The 18404-nt window shown below is 44.0% G+C and overlaps 1 protein-coding gene across 1 annotated transcript in view; it reads right to left on the bottom strand.

Annotated features, from left to right (window-relative positions):
* Positions 1-266: 266 nt before the first annotated feature.
* The window catches only part of brinp3a.2 (bone morphogenetic protein/retinoic acid inducible neural-specific 3a, tandem duplicate 2), a 46031-nt gene continuing 27893 nt past the window's right edge, over positions 267-18404 (bottom strand). Inside the window, exons 4-9 of the mRNA XM_034583412.1 lie at positions 15986-16176; positions 11451-11556; positions 11122-11358; positions 7120-7342; positions 2112-2454; positions 267-1567 (exon numbers count right to left, since the gene is read on the bottom strand). Of these exons, the coding sequence (XP_034439303.1) occupies positions 797-1567; positions 2112-2454; positions 7120-7342; positions 11122-11358; positions 11451-11556; positions 15986-16176 (1871 nt within the window). The 3' untranslated portion in view covers positions 267-796. The remainder of the gene's footprint in view (positions 1568-2111; positions 2455-7119; positions 7343-11121; positions 11359-11450; positions 11557-15985; positions 16177-18404) is intronic.

The following is an 18404-nucleotide window of genomic DNA, read 5'->3' as shown; positions in this document are numbered from 1 at the left end:
CACGGTGAGTCAGTTTATACACTGATGTCTGAAAACCCTTTTAGTTTGACCTGCTTGCGATTAACTTTTTAAATGTTGGGCTTTTTAGTGCTTGTGAGAAAAATACCTGAGTTAATGTCTGTTTTGTGAAGTGATCAGAAAAAACATCTGAGGAAATCTGTTTATAATCACTTGGAACCATTTCAATTTCCCCCGACTCCAATTTCTGTTTCAAAACGAGAGGAAATCTAATCAAGTGCCATGAAGAAATGTTGCCACAGCTGGGATCTGTTATAACATGATGTTTTAATATCAATTTATCTACAAAATCTTTACTGACACCACTTTATTCTGGTCTTCATGGAAAGTGCACTGTCACCGAAGCAAAGAAACATATAAAAATTACAAACAAACATACTGTACCATATATATTATTTTTTTTTAACCATAAAATGTCCATTGATTTCTGTTTGGCATTTGGTACTTACAGTATAAATGAGCAGAATCATATTGAAACAGGATGGTTCAACGTTATGCGGTGGTATCTGAAATTCTACTGTTGAACTGGTTCCAGTTGTGCATTGTCTTGCCTCATCCACCTCATTTTAATATAATATAGCACTGAAGTTAGTTGCCACAAAACAAAAACCAAAACAACCAGATAAGTACATTCGTCAGCTGTCCACAGCCGGTCCCCTTCCCGGGTTTTACCAAACAGTTCGGTAATCCACAGAGACGGAGAACAACTTTAAGCCACGATCACGTCCCGTAGTTCTCACCGAGCCAGTGACAGTCCAGATATCCCTTCCAGCAGCTGTTAACTGCACAGCTTGGTGGTCTCGTAATCCATAGAGTTGGGCAGACGTGAGCTGAAGGCCTGTAAGGAGGCGTGGATGCGCACCACCTCGCTGGGAGTCAGTTTGAGTCGGTGCCGGAGCAGACAGGCAAACAGGTCCAACCTCTGTTGACCCGGGGGCGACAGCCGGTTCACCCTGTCTCGTATCTCCAGGAGCTGGAGCATGGCCGTGTCCTGGGAGCCCTGCGTGTACGGGTAGTCCAGCTGGAGGATCAGGTCGCGGATCGCCTCCGGGTCAAAGTGCATGCTGTAGCCAAACACCTGGATGCTGTTGATCTTCATGTAGCCCAGGTTCCGAGCGGGATCCGTCATTTCCAAAGGCTCGTAGTAAACGCTGTCGTTCACCCCTTCGTGAGTCTTTATCCTGCTCCGAAGGTAGATGTGAATGGTTTCAAAGAACGTCTTCCATTTGTTGCCCAGTGTCAGAGTCCAGTTATAGCACTCGAAGGGCAGGTCCAGCTTCTTGGCCTGCCAGTCCGGGAAATTGTTCTCATTGACAGGGATGTACCAGCTCTCTGAGTGGCTCCCTCCAAAGGGGTTGATGTAGAGAGTCAGGACCGGCTCCAGGGTGCTGTTCTTAGTAAGGCAGATCTGGAGGGACACTCCCAGCAGCATGTGGACCATGTTGGACTTATACTTGTTGCTCTTCAGGGTCAGCAGCATCCTCTTCCTCCACGAGGGGTCAAACCAGCTGTTGAGTCGCATGTCGTTGCTGATGAAGATGGCGTGGACCTGACAGAAAGCAGACATGAAAACAGTATAAGTGTAGTAATAAACCAGTTGCAAAACCAATAATCTCAAGTATTTTTTGGTACCCAGTCATTTCATTGAAATGATTGGGGGCGTCACCTTGAAAAAACAGATATACTGTCTTCTTGATACACCCCTGGGCCAATGTGGCTGCTTTGCTATTTATTAATTACGTCTTGTTTGTTTCCAGATCGTTACCTCTGCCAAGGAGGTTATGTTTCCAGTGCCGATTGTCTGTCAATAAGAAAGATTACGCTAAAAACTACTGTTATGTTATAGTAACCTGATGGAATATTCTCATATTCTAAGCTTGTAGATGTACAGAACATCTAAAACATTGTACAATAAATCCAACGGGAAACAAACTAGGGGAAACTATAAAGTTGCTCAGTAGCCAGAAGGACAAGACTCTGTACTGCTGAGTGGCTCCCATGAGTAAACGTACGCACCCCAGGCCACCGCTGTGAACGACAGCTCCGCTCCCAGTCAGCCTGACATGATTAAACAAAGGCTAAAAGAGAAGTACCTCCAGCCTGCGGTCAGCTCTCTGCAGGAGGTAGCCCAGCTCCAAGTCCTGGAGGTCGGTCTCGAATCCCAGGTAGTTCTCCGTGGAGTCCGCCACCATCGGCCTGCAGAGCCCCTGCGTCAGGCCAAAGCCCGGGTTGCAGCTCCCGCAGCGGGTGTGGTTGTCCGGTGCACACGTTGCACACGCCGGGCCTTCCCCGACAGTGCAGGGCGGAGGCAGCTGACACGGGCTGTGCTCGTATCTGCAGCTGCAGCTGTGGAGCTCCTCGGAGAACGCGCCGAGCTGGTTACTCTCCGAGCAATACAGCAGGGACTGGAAATGACTGAGCCAGTAGGACTGAGGTCTGAACCGGGGAGGAGAGATAAACAGAAGATGGAGAGAGAGACAAGCAGAGAGAGGGAGAGTGGGTTATTGAACAGGACTTATGGGTTTAACTCGTTTAATAAGTGGAGACTTTATTTGGTCCAGGGCACCTGCAGACAGCTTGCTCAGAAAGAAATGTAAAGTATAATATATGAGGCCTGAGAGGATTCTGGGAATCATGGTTTAGATCATTTACAGGGAAAGAAACCTTCTTTTCTAGATTTATAAACACAGCCATCATTTCAATCTGTCCATATCAGTGCATACTATATACTATACTATACATACTATATCTATACTACATAGTAAAATACTGTGTACAACATAAAACCAAATGATTTGAGGAGACAACTGAACAATGTCCATGATAACCAAGCAAACTCTTTCCACAAGTGTAGTTTATTATGTCTTTGGTGCTGACACCTCAAAAATAACTTTAAATAATTGAATATTTGTTTGTTGATGGAATAAACAAAAAATTGAGAACCTCAAAAATTACTGTCCTTCTGGAATCTATGATTTTTCTACATCACAAGGTTTGCTGTTTTTCTTTAAACAGATAAAACTTCCATAACTAAAGAAAGTATCTGTCTGTTCCTTTATGTTTCAGTTGGATATTCACAGCAGGAAAATAATCTCTAGATATCTGCACAACAATCCATTAGGACTTTTCTTTCTTCAGGATTATTTGTTTGCATTATCAAGCGAGTTCTGCCTGAGATTCTTTCAGAGCATTTCCTGCGTTTGCCTTCAAGTTTCCTGATGAGTGGAGGATATATACATGCAGAGGATATAGGCACAAACATCGGTGTTTGACAAGGAAGAGGAAGCGGGAGACGGGATGTGGAGAGAAAGTTGTCTTTGATCAGTCTGCGACATTAATATTAGAAGTGCGCTGCAGCTGCAGGGCAACTCGCTCTCAGACATGCATACTGTATAATTCCCCCTTGTGAGCCGGAGTTTGATTCCCGTCTGTGGCACTTTCTTGACTGTGATCCCTTTATGCCTCTTATCCTCTTTGCTTGCTGAAGAGAAGCAATGCGCAGTGCATACCGCTGGCTTCCCTTTCAGAGAAACAGAAAAAAAAGCTTTTTTCTTTGATGGTGGTGTATTGTGGTAAACTTTATGCTAATCTGAAAATGTTACAGATTACATTCGGGGGGGCATCCTTCCTCCGTGTCCCCATCTCATTGTGTGCTCGGGTGCGGGAATCGACTCCGAGTTCAGAAAATCACTGATTTGAATATCAAAACCTTCTAATGGGAAAAAGCAGCGAAGGGAAGTGAACCGAAAATGGCATTTCCTCTCCATCACCTCGCTACCTGTGGGCACAGCAATTCGCCTCCGACAGCGTCAGCGGGGCAAAGCGGTCGCCGAGACAAGCCTGCAGTTGTGCTGTTAGTTCCCCGGTGTGACTGTGTACAGCCTTTCTGCTCCCCGCAAGTCTGGTTCCCAACCAGCGCTGTAAATCACTGGGCCGTCTCACTGCAGCGGTGAAGGGGCAGGAAACACAGTTTGGAAGGAAAAATATAGTTGAACCCGGGAAGTTTGACGTGCTGAAGATTTGTGGAATTTAAGATTAAACCCACAGTTGGATTCCCTGACACAAGACCAACGCGCCGAGTTTAACTAGAGAAATAAAAAACCACCCTGACATTACACTTTCAATCCATTGGCACAGATCTGCCACTACAGCAGCCTGCGTTCCTCTGACACCTTCTACATGATTTTGAAACCTTAGCTGAGGAGATTAGCTCCCGTGCAGCTGCATGTGCATTAATGAGGTGAAGCACAGATCAGAGATCAGTCGTGGCTCCACTTTATCCCACGGCTGAGGTCAGGGATGTTTTCAGGTCAGTCAACTTCTTTGACTCCAAACTGGGAAAAGTATAAATACAGTAATGCACCACCTCATTTTTTAAAGTTGCTCTTGTAAATCTTTACTCCATTTCGTTTATTTATTTTCTGTGTATCTGATGATGCATATGGAATATTACATAAAATCATCATGCAGTACTTTATACCTTCACTCATAATTGCACTGCAGGGTATACTTAAAGAATAACTGATGCGTATTTCATGAATTTCTCTTATGAAAGGACCAGTGTGTAGGATTAAGTTCCTCTATCTGCAAAAATATAATAAAATAGTCATAAGTATGATAACATTGGTATATATACACTACACACTAATGGTATGAGCCCCTTGTGCCATCTTGCACCGTCATGTCGCTACAGTGGCCAACGGAAGATGAGAAGGTTTCATCATTTTTACTTCTCTTACACATTGGGAAGAGGAGAGGTATTGCAATACGTAACCTCACCTCTAGATGGTACTACATTCTACACAATGGTCCTTTAACCCCTACGTTCTCTCAGAGGTACTCTACATCTGAAAATATAAAAACAGCCAAGTAGTAAAGTAAAAAATATGAGGAGTGTAAAGGAATGAAAAGGCCACATCCAGCAGCTATCTCCCCCTCTGGCCATCTTCTCCTAATGTGACTGAAACAGTGCGAGGCTGTAAAGATGAGATTGGTCCGAGTGCCTCGACAAGTTCATTAAAAACCTATTCAACATGTTCAGGGTTACATCTTAATTGCACTGTTTGAGATGAGAGGACTCACATTTATCAAGATCTTTCTGTGCGTTTTTAAAAATAAACCTGACTCCTTTTTTTTTGGGAAGAAGCGTATGACTAAGAAAAGGGTATTTTTTAAAAATCTAATTAAAGCAGCGGAAGTGAAAACTCCTCTTGAATGACAATGTGGAGGATTTTTGCCAAGTGTGCTGTGTGTGTTTTATCATTACAGGCCTAATAAAAACCAAGCTGCCTGCTCCCTCCACTGTCTTATCCCCTCATAATTGTCAGGACAGACGAGAAGTAGCCGGCAAAATCAATCACATATCTCTGATCTATCTCAAGGATGCTAAAGAGAGAGAGGACCTTAGACAAACTGACAAATCTGCCATTTTCACTCTGAGATTTTCTCTGAAGACGGAAAAAGAATGAAAAGCTTCACAGTTAATGCTGCGGTAATGGAAATAGATAAACACCCCACGGTTGAGGACGATGACGATCCCCATTCCTTCTCCACGCACGAGGGCGGGAGGATCAGCCGCACACATCAGTGATTAATGTGTGTTTTGTTTTTTTGCCGCGGCGCCGACGAGAAGAGAAGAGTTGAAGGGAGAGGTGAAGCGAGGCAGAGAGAGGGAGAGAGGGACTGGACATTGAAGGGACTCCACTGTATAGATTCATCTGCCGCTTGATTTATGTGTTGTGCTCCGTAGCGTCGCTGCCATTACTGTGGTGGCTCCGTCAAACTTAACGCGCCGTGACTGACAGTGACGGTTGGATCCATCACCTTCAGCGGTCGCACTCTTTGACAGATGGAGGTAGACTGCGTTTTCTGTTTTTGTTTTTCTGGTGATTTGTGGATTTAAGACCAAGTTAAACCCACATCGGTCTAAACAGTTAAGGGACTGTGACCCTTTTTTAATGTAGAATAAAGTTTAGTCTTTCTTATTATCCCCCCTGGAAATGGATGCACCTGACTGGAGATTGTTGTTTGTTAGATCTAATCAAATAAAAAACATAATAATAAGAACATACACATCGTACGCTTGTAACGACGTCATTACGTTTCGTTACGTGCGGTGAAATATGTGTCGATAACAGCGGGAGCACGAAAAAAATAACGTATAGAGCGTTAAGAAACATTTTGTTCATGTTTCAAAATTTTGAAATCTGTTGGAGCAATTTTTTTTCAAGTGTTAAGCAACATTTTATTCAAAAGAACCTGCAGATGTTTGTAGTTTTTTGTAGAGTCAGTACTTTTATAATTCATAATGGTTAATTGACTCTCACAACCTTTTAGCTGTACAGAGTTTAGTGATAGAAAAATACTCAAAAACATTACATCAAAAAAGGAAAGACAGCAATGTTGGCCCCTCGTGGATCATTTTGATTGCAAAGTTTTAGAAGTAATATGAATAATACACCAAAACCACCATTAAAGGGGAATTTCTTCCTTTGAAGCCATCAAACCCGATTTGAGAGGATATCATGGAGATGAAGCCCTTTTAAATGAAATTAAGTTTTCATGATTTTGTGTAAAGATTTAATGGGGGATTTCTTTGAAGTTCACTTTTATAGCAGCCAAAGACAAAGAGCTTATTAAAAAAAACAGACGTCTCACTTGTTTCTACTGACGTTGATGACTGCGTTTCCAGCTCTTAGCAGGATGAACGTATTTGTTGGTGAAAGCTGTACAATAGAGATTAAAATGTGAAATCCTTTTTGCATACGCTGCCATTGTTGCGGTGGCATTTCTCCTGTGTTCACTTTGCAACAACCCGTCAGCTTGTTTACCTCCACCTACGTCTCCTGGATTAGTCTGAGAGAACTGCAGGCTACGACTCCACGCAGCCTCGGGCGAAGAAATGCCAGAACTTTGCTTCTCCTACGGGGGTTAACATCAACATGAAATGGGGGAATTTACTAAAAAGAAAATGAGATGTCTTATTTACTCAGGAAAGTTTCCCTTGACTGGGAACATATAAAAAAAGTAGAAACGATTCAGACGTGGAGAATTGAAACGCATGTTTCGTGGTGGTGGGGGGGGGGGGGGGCTGGCGCTTACCGGTCCCTCGGGAGTCGAACTTGTGGCTGTTTGTGACATCTTTTACTGAGACTGAAGAGCTTGAAGATCACCCGCTGCGCTCGTCTGGAAAGGACCCGCATGCTGTTCTCCAGCTGCTCGTATCGCCACTGGAACAAACCGTCCAGGGACCACAGATGTTGGATGGTCGACACGTTGAGGAAGTAGTTCTGGGGCAGCCTCGCATAGAACCCCTTGAATTCATCTGTGACGGCAAAAAGACGGAAGACAGAAATTTAAGCCCAATATGACAAATATGGTTTTATGACACTGGTATTCATGTGGATGGGTTAATGGGCTCCATGATCAGAGTTGTGGTTAAAGAACATCTCTGTGGCGTCCTGGCAATAACGGGAGAGAGGGTTCGGGTTTGGAGCCTCCTACTGTAGCTTGGTAAAACTCCAACAGCGATAATAAGCACTGAAATGACCAAAACAAACCAATTTAGACGTATGCACTGGAGGCTTTTGGTCTGATTCGGTTGCAAACCCCTGGAACATCTGTCTGTAATGAGGTGATTGTCCACATGGCCCCTGTGGACGGACTGGTACAGTGCCCATGTGCGTCGAGCGTGCATGGTTGCAGAAGGTACATGAGGGACATGGAGGAGGGGGGATTGGCAGCTGAGTGAAGGAGAAGGAGCAGTCTAGCGTTCCGTCACCACCAGACCATGTGGCGTTTTGAATGGGATTGTTTTGGGACTGCAGACGGGAGCCCGGCCGCGGCATGACTGTGGAGTATGTGGGGAAATTATGCTGGAAATATGCTTTGCCTGGGCAGCGGCAGCTTATCCTCCTCTTTCTTCTGAGCCCTGACTCCAGGCGGTAGATTTCATCCCTTAACTGTGAGTAAGCGAGTTTTCAGTCCACTCGGTCGTGAGATCCGCTGGTTCTCAGTCCAAGTGAAACTCAGAGAACAACAGGACTGATAAAAACTGGAAGAATGGAAACGGCAAGATAAAAGTGATCCGACGATTGGTTGAAACAAAATATAGATATTTACAAACCAGACCTGCTTTATTATCGATGGAGATATGTAAATACTAATATAAGATATGTAAATCTCACTATATACAATATGGAACCTTTATCCATCCAACCTGCTCACACTGATGCATCTTAAAATGATGAATAGTTTACTTCTTATACATTTTGACCAAACAAATGTCTAAATTGTCTTTAAATATCTATAAATACTATTTGTGAATTGGAATTCATGCACAGGTGTTGTTTTGAAGTTCTTGCATCAACCTTGATGTGTATATAATTAGGCTTTACTCTTATTGTGTGGGTTTAAATACCAGAGTGTTTTATGTTAATAATAAATGTGTCTATGTGGCCTAGCTTTGATTTTCCTGCCCTACATGTTTACGTCCTGCAGGAGCTTTTTCATGCGTCCTGGTCTTGTCAGATATTTACCAATCGATGATGACCACCTGAAACCGGATACCTTGACGAGGCTCATTTCAAAGCTCCGTTAAACAATTGATAGGTGCCCATTGGATTGTGTTATAGACACCAGAGGATGCAGCAGAGCAGAGGAGACGCTGCCTCTCTGTCGCTTCCGAGGAGCCTTTGAAATTGAAAGAGACCTTGGCAGCCGGTTTTATTTGGGCTGGAAACGTGGACTTTGTAGTGGCTGAACTGGGGACACGGCATCTGGCAGGTGCCGCTGTGAAAGATCACTTCTAGCAATTTGATCATATTCGGCAAAGCAAAAAGGAAATCAAAGGCTACTAGGATGTCACTTAGGAGGGTAAAAGATGAGGGGGGAGTGTGGGGGGGGCTGTTCTGCAGCAGGAAGCCAAGTGTTTTATGGGAACTGTGGTTTTCAATCTGGAAAAAAACCACCGGCGCCGTTAGAATGAGCTTTACCACGGTATCGTAAACATTTACTGACTCATCATCGTCAAGTTTTAAATGATAAAAATTGCATCACTGGTGGTTTTATTACTGCAAATGCTACTTTTACTATTATTTATTATTGTAATTCCTATTTGTGCATCTTCCTCTACAACTACTGAGGCCTGGGAGACGGTCAGTCAGGAAGAAGGGTCTCCTGGCGCCTCCTGGTCACATGCACAGTCCCTGCTATCTTTATCTCTTTTCATCCAATCACAGTCTGACCCTCACGCCTTGAGCCAATCACCTGTAAGATGTCAAAGTTTAAAATGTTCCCTCTGAGTGACTCCCCTCCACTCCTACACCACTTCCACCCTGGGTCACCTCCCCTCTGATCAGAAGCTTTTCAACTTCATTTCTTCTTGTTCGCATTAAGTTCAATATATTTATATTTACTCGTTACTCATTTGTTTCTTAATAATAAATCTCAGACTGAAATAAAGAATCAACTCCCTTGAACATTATTATCTCCTCAGTGATGAAACCACATTTATTAACTATATTAGACTTATCTTTACTTCCCTCCTTCCACATCGTTCACCGTTTTGTTTTGGAGAAATTTCGAATTGACTTTGTGATCACTACATTTTAATGAAAATGTATATTCTACTCTCTATTTTCTCTGTCATCATTCATATTACATTTATCTTCACAGAATGGGTTTAGCTATAATTGTGTTTCTTTCATCCTTTTCCTTTGCCATTAATATCAAACAGTGTTGTATTATTTTATTTGGCGTCATTGTTATGAACACTTTATAACTTCTCGTTTGAAAATAACTTTCCAAACAAGTTATTCATCATCATTATTACCTGCATTGCACATGAAGCAGAGCTGAACAATGACCGACGCATTTCTGATTCCAGTATTATTTCCTTCTGTGTCACCATTTGACTTAAGGATAACAATAAGAGGCAGGAATCACTATTCATCATCTTATTTGAAGCCCAATTCATGCTCCTACATGTAGACGTGTTCCCTACACAGAGCCCTACGCCGTACCCTGACGTGCAAGAGCTGTGATTGGTCCACTTGGTAGCGTCGCATCTCCGGCAAACTCGCTGCCATTTTTTAAACGAGTTGAAGTAACGAACATGGACGACTCTTTGTTTTCTTCGTTGCAGATCTTTAAGAAAACTAATAGCTGTTCAACATCTATCAGCTCCAACTCCAACACGATCCACTTAGCTACACTCGCCATTTTTCTGAAGTAAACAGAGACGCCAGAGAATTTGTGGAACCGGAAACAGGAAGACGCTCAACACCAGAATAGAAACTCTACCGTCACTTGTGTTTCAGCGCGACTCACACACACCTACGCACAGCTATGAATCCTCGGCCCCGTGCGTAGCCGATGTTCGCAGCTCAGACACAGAAGCATGAATCGGGCTCTAGTTTCAGTATTTTCACCACCTACTGTCCCCGTCTTCTGCTGATAAAGCAGCAAAGTAGAAATCAGGGGAAGGACACGTTTATGGATTTGCACATATCTGCATTCTGGGCACAAGCTTGCCCTCATTTCACACCCAGCAATGAAAACATTGAGAGTAATTGCACTTTGGGACATTTCAGCCAAATCTGAAGAGTGAGGGAAAAAAAAAGAGATGCATCCATTTTGATTTCACCTGAGTAATAACAAGCGAAGCAGGGTGACCGAGCGCAGCGATAACAGCCCAACATTATGCTAAGAGCTTCCATTCAAACTCTGTCTCCCTGGTGATGTGAAAAGCTGGACCACCAATGAATGTTTTTTTTACAGCTGATTAATCTGCTGCAGACATATTGTAAACTAGCCGAGCAGAAAGCTGGTGAAATATTTAATCCCGTTCTGTCGGCCTGTTAATTTGCTATTTTCCGACGCCGTGCCAGGACCCAGGACCGACAACCACCTATTATAGTTCACCTATAAATCATAGAATAGGGAGAAACATGCATATAGGAATCCACCTCCTCCTCCTCAGATTTAATGGTGGAGATAAAACACTTGAATTCCTCCTCTCTTCCTCTCATATGTATGATTTATACTCTACAAGTTAGATTTTTTTCCTGCAACACTCGCATTACTTTCAAGGATTTTTCCTACCTGATTCCTCAAACTCCTTGTAGAGAATCCCCCACGTCTCTGTGATCCTCTGCAGACTGTCCTCCATGGCCTGGATGTCCATGTAGGGGCAGTTGCATTCTGGGAACTTGGGGTCACAGCTGCACCAGCAGTCGCTGTCCCTGCACACAAATCCGCCTTCCCCGTTGCAGGCGATGTAGCTGAGAGCAGCCTGCACGAAACTTTCCCTCAAGTAGTCCGGGAGGATCATTTGCAAACCTGTCGAACAAAGAGTTTAGTAACATCATCCTCGTTTGTCCCGTGTAGGAAAACGTGAGAATCACATTAAAAGTAGAAGTAGATGTACAAACCTTGCAGCTGGACTTTATTTTCAGGACTCTGAACCAGCACGGAGCTGACGGAGTCCAGGTTGTCATAGTTACTGCATCCGAGAGGACCTGTGCGGGTCTCCGTCACCTGGGAAACAACAAATACAAATTAAGCTCATCTCTGAATTCTCCACAGATTGCATTGCACAACATTCCCCGGGTTGATTTCATTTCTTTGCTCAAAATGTATTGTTTTCGAAGGGGAAACAAACAAACAGATGGTTCCTTGTGCAACAGAAACAGTTTTCTCTGTGTAAATGAAGTCACTTCTCCAAAATCAACTGTGATTGTCAATGTGAAAGAAACAGAAAAGAAGAAACTACACTTATTTGGATTCTTCTTCTGCACTCTTCTCATATTTTGTGCCACACACAACGTTTCCCTTTTTTTTCATCCCGCCGCTGATTGAAGACGATTCCATTGACCTTTGCCACAAAGCAGCTCCAGCAAAGCTTTCCCCTTTCTACACTTCATTTGCAAGAGGAGATCTTATTTCAGCGCTCGGCTTTCTCCTGCTGCGACGAGGCGGGGGAGCACCTGACCCACTCTCATTTTTCTCCCTTTGTGGTTGCGGGACACCATATTTTGCTCAGTGATTTGTCCTGGTCGGGCTTGTCAGAGGACAGTCGGCGCAAAGTGACAGATGGATTAGGCGGGACAATGAGGGTCAGTCGATCAGTAACACAGTCGCAGGAGGACCGTGGGGCTCGGGCGCTCGTTTGGAGCCGGTGCTGCGGTGAAGTGCAAAAAGCCAGTGTGTGTGGGGGGGGGGCTCTTTAATCAAAAACACGATCCGGAGGAAAGAGGTTGGCGGCGAGGAGAGGAATAAATATCCACGATGAATGAGCGAAAAGGAAAAGAATGAAGATAATTCGAGCGCAATTGTTCAACTGTAATATTTATATCACATTAGATCCCTTGTTACTCTCACGGGGGATTTTAACGCTGCTGTAAATGTGAGGAAATGAGATACAACCCCTCTGAATACAGATTTCATATAAGGAATTATTTGATAGTGCCATATGATACGCCGTATGGCAAAAATATTGACTGATGAGCAGAGCATTCAATTTCCGCTTTGCTGAGCAGCTGTTGTTCACTGTAGATACATTCTGGTATATTAAAAAATACTTAATAGGACGTTATTGGCCACCTGCATGGGGACACGTGGCTGTTTGAGGGAACGAGGCGAAAGCCTGGAGCTCGATCTGAGACTTCTCTGTTGCATTATCTTAAATCTTAACTGTGCTTGAAAAGAAACACAATATTTTATACCTTGAAAATAGCAGCGTAATGAGTTTGATGGTTGAGTGGGTGTGAATCTGGAGAACGTTTCCTCTTTCATTCCCTGAGCATCTGTTCTATGTAACTGAGCTGAACTGTAGATCAGTTAAAAACACTCAGAAGTTATTTAAAAACCAGAGTTTATCTCCAATATTCAGGAGGAAACTTTTAAAATATGAAGAATTCTAAACAGAGTTTGGTGGATTTGTTACAAGCAGCAGCTCTTCTGGTTCAGGAAGTAGAGGATCATGGGTAATATCCACCATTTAGTAAGTGGGACTGACACTGAGGCCAACGGAATGAATCACCATGGTGTGGCTGCAGGGGGCGCTGTTGCTCAGTAGGAGTCACATAGTGTTGCTTTAAGTATTTTATTATTTTTGTTTATTTACTCATACAAACAGAGGAGTGATCGTAAGAGATTCACGAGAAACAGAGAATTTCAAACCCTTGAAAAATACCTACAGCAGATGATTAACAGCTAAAAATCTTCATATACCACAATTAGGCTCCAAAAATCAATAAATAAAGGTCTTAGTGAGATAATGGCTGATTAGAGTTGTGACACGGAGACACAAAAATACATTTCTCCTCCACAACGAGAACACGATACAATCAAGAGGAATAAAAACACGAAGGCCCGGAGGTTCCTGCTGTTTCCCTCGTTCAAATCTGTCGCCTGGCTCATCAGCGGCGTGTGTGAACGGACAGGAAATGATCTTCAAATGATATTGCCATTGATTCAGTCGAAGGAAATTCTCCGACGGTAACATAACTGCCCCCTCGCTCATGGACGACCCCCCTTTTTCAACGACTGGCGTCATTACTCACAAGCGGCGAACAAACAAAGCCTCCGATCACAGACTCTCCTGCTGCACTGACTTCTGCAGCCGAGCTTCAGTTCCTCCCTTCGCATGGTGACAGAAGGGCGGGCGGGGGGTGGGGGGGGGCTTTGCCTCGCCGGCCCTCTCCCGTTTACCCCCCCTCTCAACCTGTTTGATTCTGAATTCATTCATTGCGAGTGCTTAGTTGCATCTGTGCCGCCTCTGTGTGGGTCAACGCCCTGTGGAAACGATGAGCAGAGGAATCTCTCCCACTCCTTTTGACTCACTTTCTCCTCCCCCCCCCACCCCCTGTGATGGAGGTGAAGCTCTCCTCTCTCCTCTCTCCTCTCTCCTCTCTCCTCTCTCTGGCAGCCAGATGACTGCCTTTGGAGCATGAAAGCCCTTTTCTCTCTCTCTCTCCTCCTCGCTTCCTTTTCTGTACGGCTACGAAAAGAAAAAAACCCTCTAATTCCCAAGAAATGAAACAGACAAAAGCATCTGCCTCTGCACCTCAGATGTGCCCACCTCAGCTGCGAAGAGGAACACCCTCCCCACACACACACAATGCACGGCGGCGAGAGGACAGAGCTTTGATTATAAGTACAGGGAGTCTGATTCATGTTCTGCTGCAGTGGAAAAAAGAAGTCGCACACATCACAAGTCGACTGTACGGAGGAATGAGAGAAGGCGTAAAGGGAGGGTCATCTTCTCCTCGCCATCACCCCATTAACCCCCGGTGCCACCTGCAGGCGACAGCCGGAGGCACAGACCTGACATCAGCCGTGTTTCACCTGATTCATTTATCGTCCCTTTTTTTCGCCATATGTGCTCGTCAAGCCGCTTTACCCTAAACTCCGTGTGACTCCTGGAGCCGGAGATCATATCTCACCACACGCAGGCTGATAAAAAGCATCGTCTTTACTCGGCCTCGCTGTTATGATTTTATTATTACAGGGACAGTGTTGACAGTTGTTATAAACCATAAAACCACATGGTACAAGTTTAAATACGATGAAATTGTGTTTTTATAAAGAGATTTATAATGTTTACACAATTTCACACTTTCTTCACCAGTCGCTTAATTCTCAGCTGTGGATTTTTTAATGATGTTAATATCTAGATTTATCACTTTCCCTCTGAAATATCATGACATGTATATTTGTATGATTTCTCAACTTGGCACCTTCTTAAATTCATAATGTCACAAAACAACAATGAATGTCTCTTGAATCCTGGACCTGCAGGTATCATCATACTGGCTGTACCACGGTGTCATGGTGAATAATGGAAAGTATTTCATTTTTCATGGTTACAGATCTACTCTCTCCTATTGAATATACTATCTGCTGCATAACTCAGGTTTTGCACTTATTATCTGTGCGATCTTCAATTCTGTCAGTGAAACTCAACGTCAACATATAATCCATTTCACTGCACATGTGTTCTCCCACATTTATAAGTATGCTTCTTATTATTACTTTACTTTACTTAACCCTCGATCTATTTCTGACTCTTGCTGCTGTCAGGTTGCACATTCCTCCACTGTGGGGTGAATAAAGGATTATCTTTCTTATCTTATCTTATTGTGACAGTATTTCAATATTTCTTCATGAATAGAAGATAAAAAAAAGTATGGGACAGAAACTCACATCACTTCTCCCAAAGGTAATTCATATTTAATTCAGCGAAGGGGTTTCTTAAGAAGCTTCTCTTGGCACTGAGGTGAATCCTGAATATTAAAACCCAAGAAATCATGAACCGTTACTGTCAATGTTCATGTTTACTATCAGAGCCAGTGAGATGTAAAGGGGGGGGGAGACACAAGGATGTAATATTCCAGACCTTTGTTAATATTAACTATAAAAATACTTGATTTATTTGGACTAATACTGTTTGATCGGCTCTATTCACGTCCCAACTTTGCCTTAATCAACTTCTTTGCTTATTTTACTTAGTAGCCGCTGATCTTTCAAAGCGATTTGCCATTTCTTTTCTTCTGTGCTGACTGGAGATCAGCCTGCCTCATAAGGACTAATGATGTGACTTCGCCCTGGAATTAGCTCAATATTATAATTTGCAAAGTGTGCGTAGCTTAGCAACACAGGATAATGGTTCTAGGACTGACCACGGACTCCTTGGCTGTCGTGGGTCATAAAGAGGCAACAATATTAAAATGAGATTGTTTTATAACCAGTTAAAAACTTTACAACAGAAGTAGAGGATGACTGCCGATGGAAGATGGAGACACACGATAAACCTTCTTGATTTACACCGTCAGGTTTTCAGTTGCTGGGATGAAGTGAGTTTGACGAGATTGATGAATCACGGAGAATCATGAGTAAACAGAATCTTTATATAATTTGGCGCATTTGTCCTTGGGGCCGCGTCTCGGGGGAACAAAGGCGTTACCTTGATGGCGGTGGAGGCGATCTGGATGTGGTGCAGCTTGCGCAGGGTGCTCTCCCTGTCGATGAAGTAGGAGGCGGCCAGCTGGTGCAGAGCCTCCAGCGTCACGGCGGAGGAGTTGCCCGAGTAATCGCTCACCTCCGCTTTCTTACTCAGCTTCCTCTTGTCCACAAATATCGTCAAGGCCTCCTCTCCTGCACGGGGGAGAAGGGAGTGTGGTCACATTACCTGCTGCCATTAAAGGGCTTCAGAGAATAAACTCAGTCAACCGCTGAGCTGCACGTCTCTGACATAAAATCAAAGCGTAAACATCCTGAGTGACTTTCGGTGTTTGTCAGTATCTTTGCTTCTAAGCACTCGCTGCTGAGGTGTTCAAACGATGCACTTCCCACAAATCGGGTGTTAACTTGTGTCAGATCTTATTTTACTCAGATTTTCTGGGGCCTGAGTTTGCATCTGGAAAACGTTTTAATGCAGCACGTTGCTCATTTTCTTCCCAATTTCACTACAATTTAGCTCGTTTACGTGGTTTTTAAAAAACCTGCCACCTGCTCTGCTCGGAGACCGAATCCCAGGTGGAAGCAGCTCAGCCGTAGCTTTTCCTGTGAAGCACAAAGATATTTGACCTCAGTCAGGACATCACCCCCTCTATCAGCCGCCACTGATCATAGCTATCAGCCCCTCATAAGAGCAGGGGCCTCGGTGCAGCACACACACACTTTGCGTTGAGTGCACATCCCATTTCTCATCGTAATGCAGCGTTAATGCTTCAGGGCCATTTTTTTGCCGACGGTCTGTCTTTCTTCCTCGGCTGCTGAAGGGCGGCTTCTTAATATCACAATCTATTTATTAATTTCATTAAGTCCATGTGTTTCTGAACCACGCAGGCAATCCATTCAGAACCACAGAGGCACATCTCTGGCCACAGTCCAAGACAAACTCCTCATTCTCCCCTTCGTGCGGCTAAGTGGCCGGGAGCCAGCGTGCAGGGCTGCATCGGCCCAGGCAGCCAGGGGGGGGGGGGGGGGGGGGGGGGGGTTGCATTATATGCATCCACTCACACTAAACCTTTCCTAACCAAGGAGTCAGGTCTGAAGTAATTGGCAAGTGTTGCTCTTTGAGAGAAAATCTGCTTTGGGCCTCTCCGGCATCTTAAATGAGTTTATTTCTTTCTCTCCGCTCAGAGGACCATTAACGCTCGTCCATTCATCACGCTGCAGAAGAAAAGCTGAATTGGGTTACTGTGATTGGTGGTGGGAGCGGTGTATTTACAGTACACAGGCATTTGCATGTATTCATACATCTCTGAAGAGGGATTTCTGTGCCGCCAGTGGCGTATTATTCTGCTGCAGTCTGTTATGCAGCTACTTACTATGACCGAGTTACTGTGCCACGTCCATCTGTTTTCCAGATGCGGCGCCCGGAAGAGCCGATTCTAAAACCTTTCATCAACACAGAGTGTGGACTCTACTGGAGCCGATGTCATCGGGGAGATGTGATTCCTGAGGACATGTTTTCCTTGTAATGGTCTAAAACACTATATCTGGCAGAAGTAGCTCTAGGTATGAAGAAACTGCTTCTTAATTTTAAATTTTACTCGTACGAGGATCATCAGCCGACATCACCTGAGACACCGTCGTTTTATCATCGCTGCACTGACGTTGCAAGATCATCATCCATGAAGACCTATTTTGCTGAATTCTCATTTTCAGTCAAGTTCGTTGAAACGTTTAAAAATCAAGCAGCGAGCGAGCGAGAGAGAGAGAGAGAGAGAGAGAGAGAGAGAGAGAGAGAGAGAGAGAGAGAGAGAGAGAGAGAGAGTTTTCATCCAACTCACAGAATTCATCTTAATTATCCGTCTGGTTACAGTTGATTAAATCTGCCAGCTACGGTTTTATTTCACCTGGAAAAACTGACGGTCGCTCACTGACAAAAAAACAATGCACCGGCTGCTTCTGTCTGCATCTGTGGGCAATCAGGGATCTGTTGTTCCCCAAAAATACAACGGATTTAGAATCTGCCGCTATTGTAGCTGCAAATTGGAGACATGCTGAGCGATAATGAGGTTGTCAGTTCCCCGATTTATGAAATGAAAGAGTGTTTATTATTGCCAGTAAAAAAGACGGCATAAACAAATGTATGCAGTACATCGATGTGCAATAACCAACATACGTGCTCAGAGTTAAATTTAAGACTGTGATCATGTCAGGTACGACAGATATGAAGGAATTTTGGGGTCCCAGCATTACCAAACTTTTTTAGTGCAGAGCGTTGTACAGAATAACCCTCAAAACACCACGCTGTTATATTTATATGACAGAAACAGCAGGTATCCATAGTTCCACCCACAGCTGAGCCGAGCAGACTAGATAATTATCATCAGGGGGTTTGAAGATGATCAGTATCAGTTGCACGTTGGTCT

Source organism: Hippoglossus hippoglossus, chromosome 4 (assembly GCF_009819705.1).
Source record: "Hippoglossus hippoglossus isolate fHipHip1 chromosome 4, fHipHip1.pri, whole genome shotgun sequence".
Classification (NCBI taxonomy): domain Eukaryota; kingdom Metazoa; phylum Chordata; class Actinopteri; order Pleuronectiformes; family Pleuronectidae; genus Hippoglossus; species Hippoglossus hippoglossus.
Note: the sequence above shows the minus strand (reverse complement) of the source record. Positions and strands in the feature narration are given on the sequence as shown.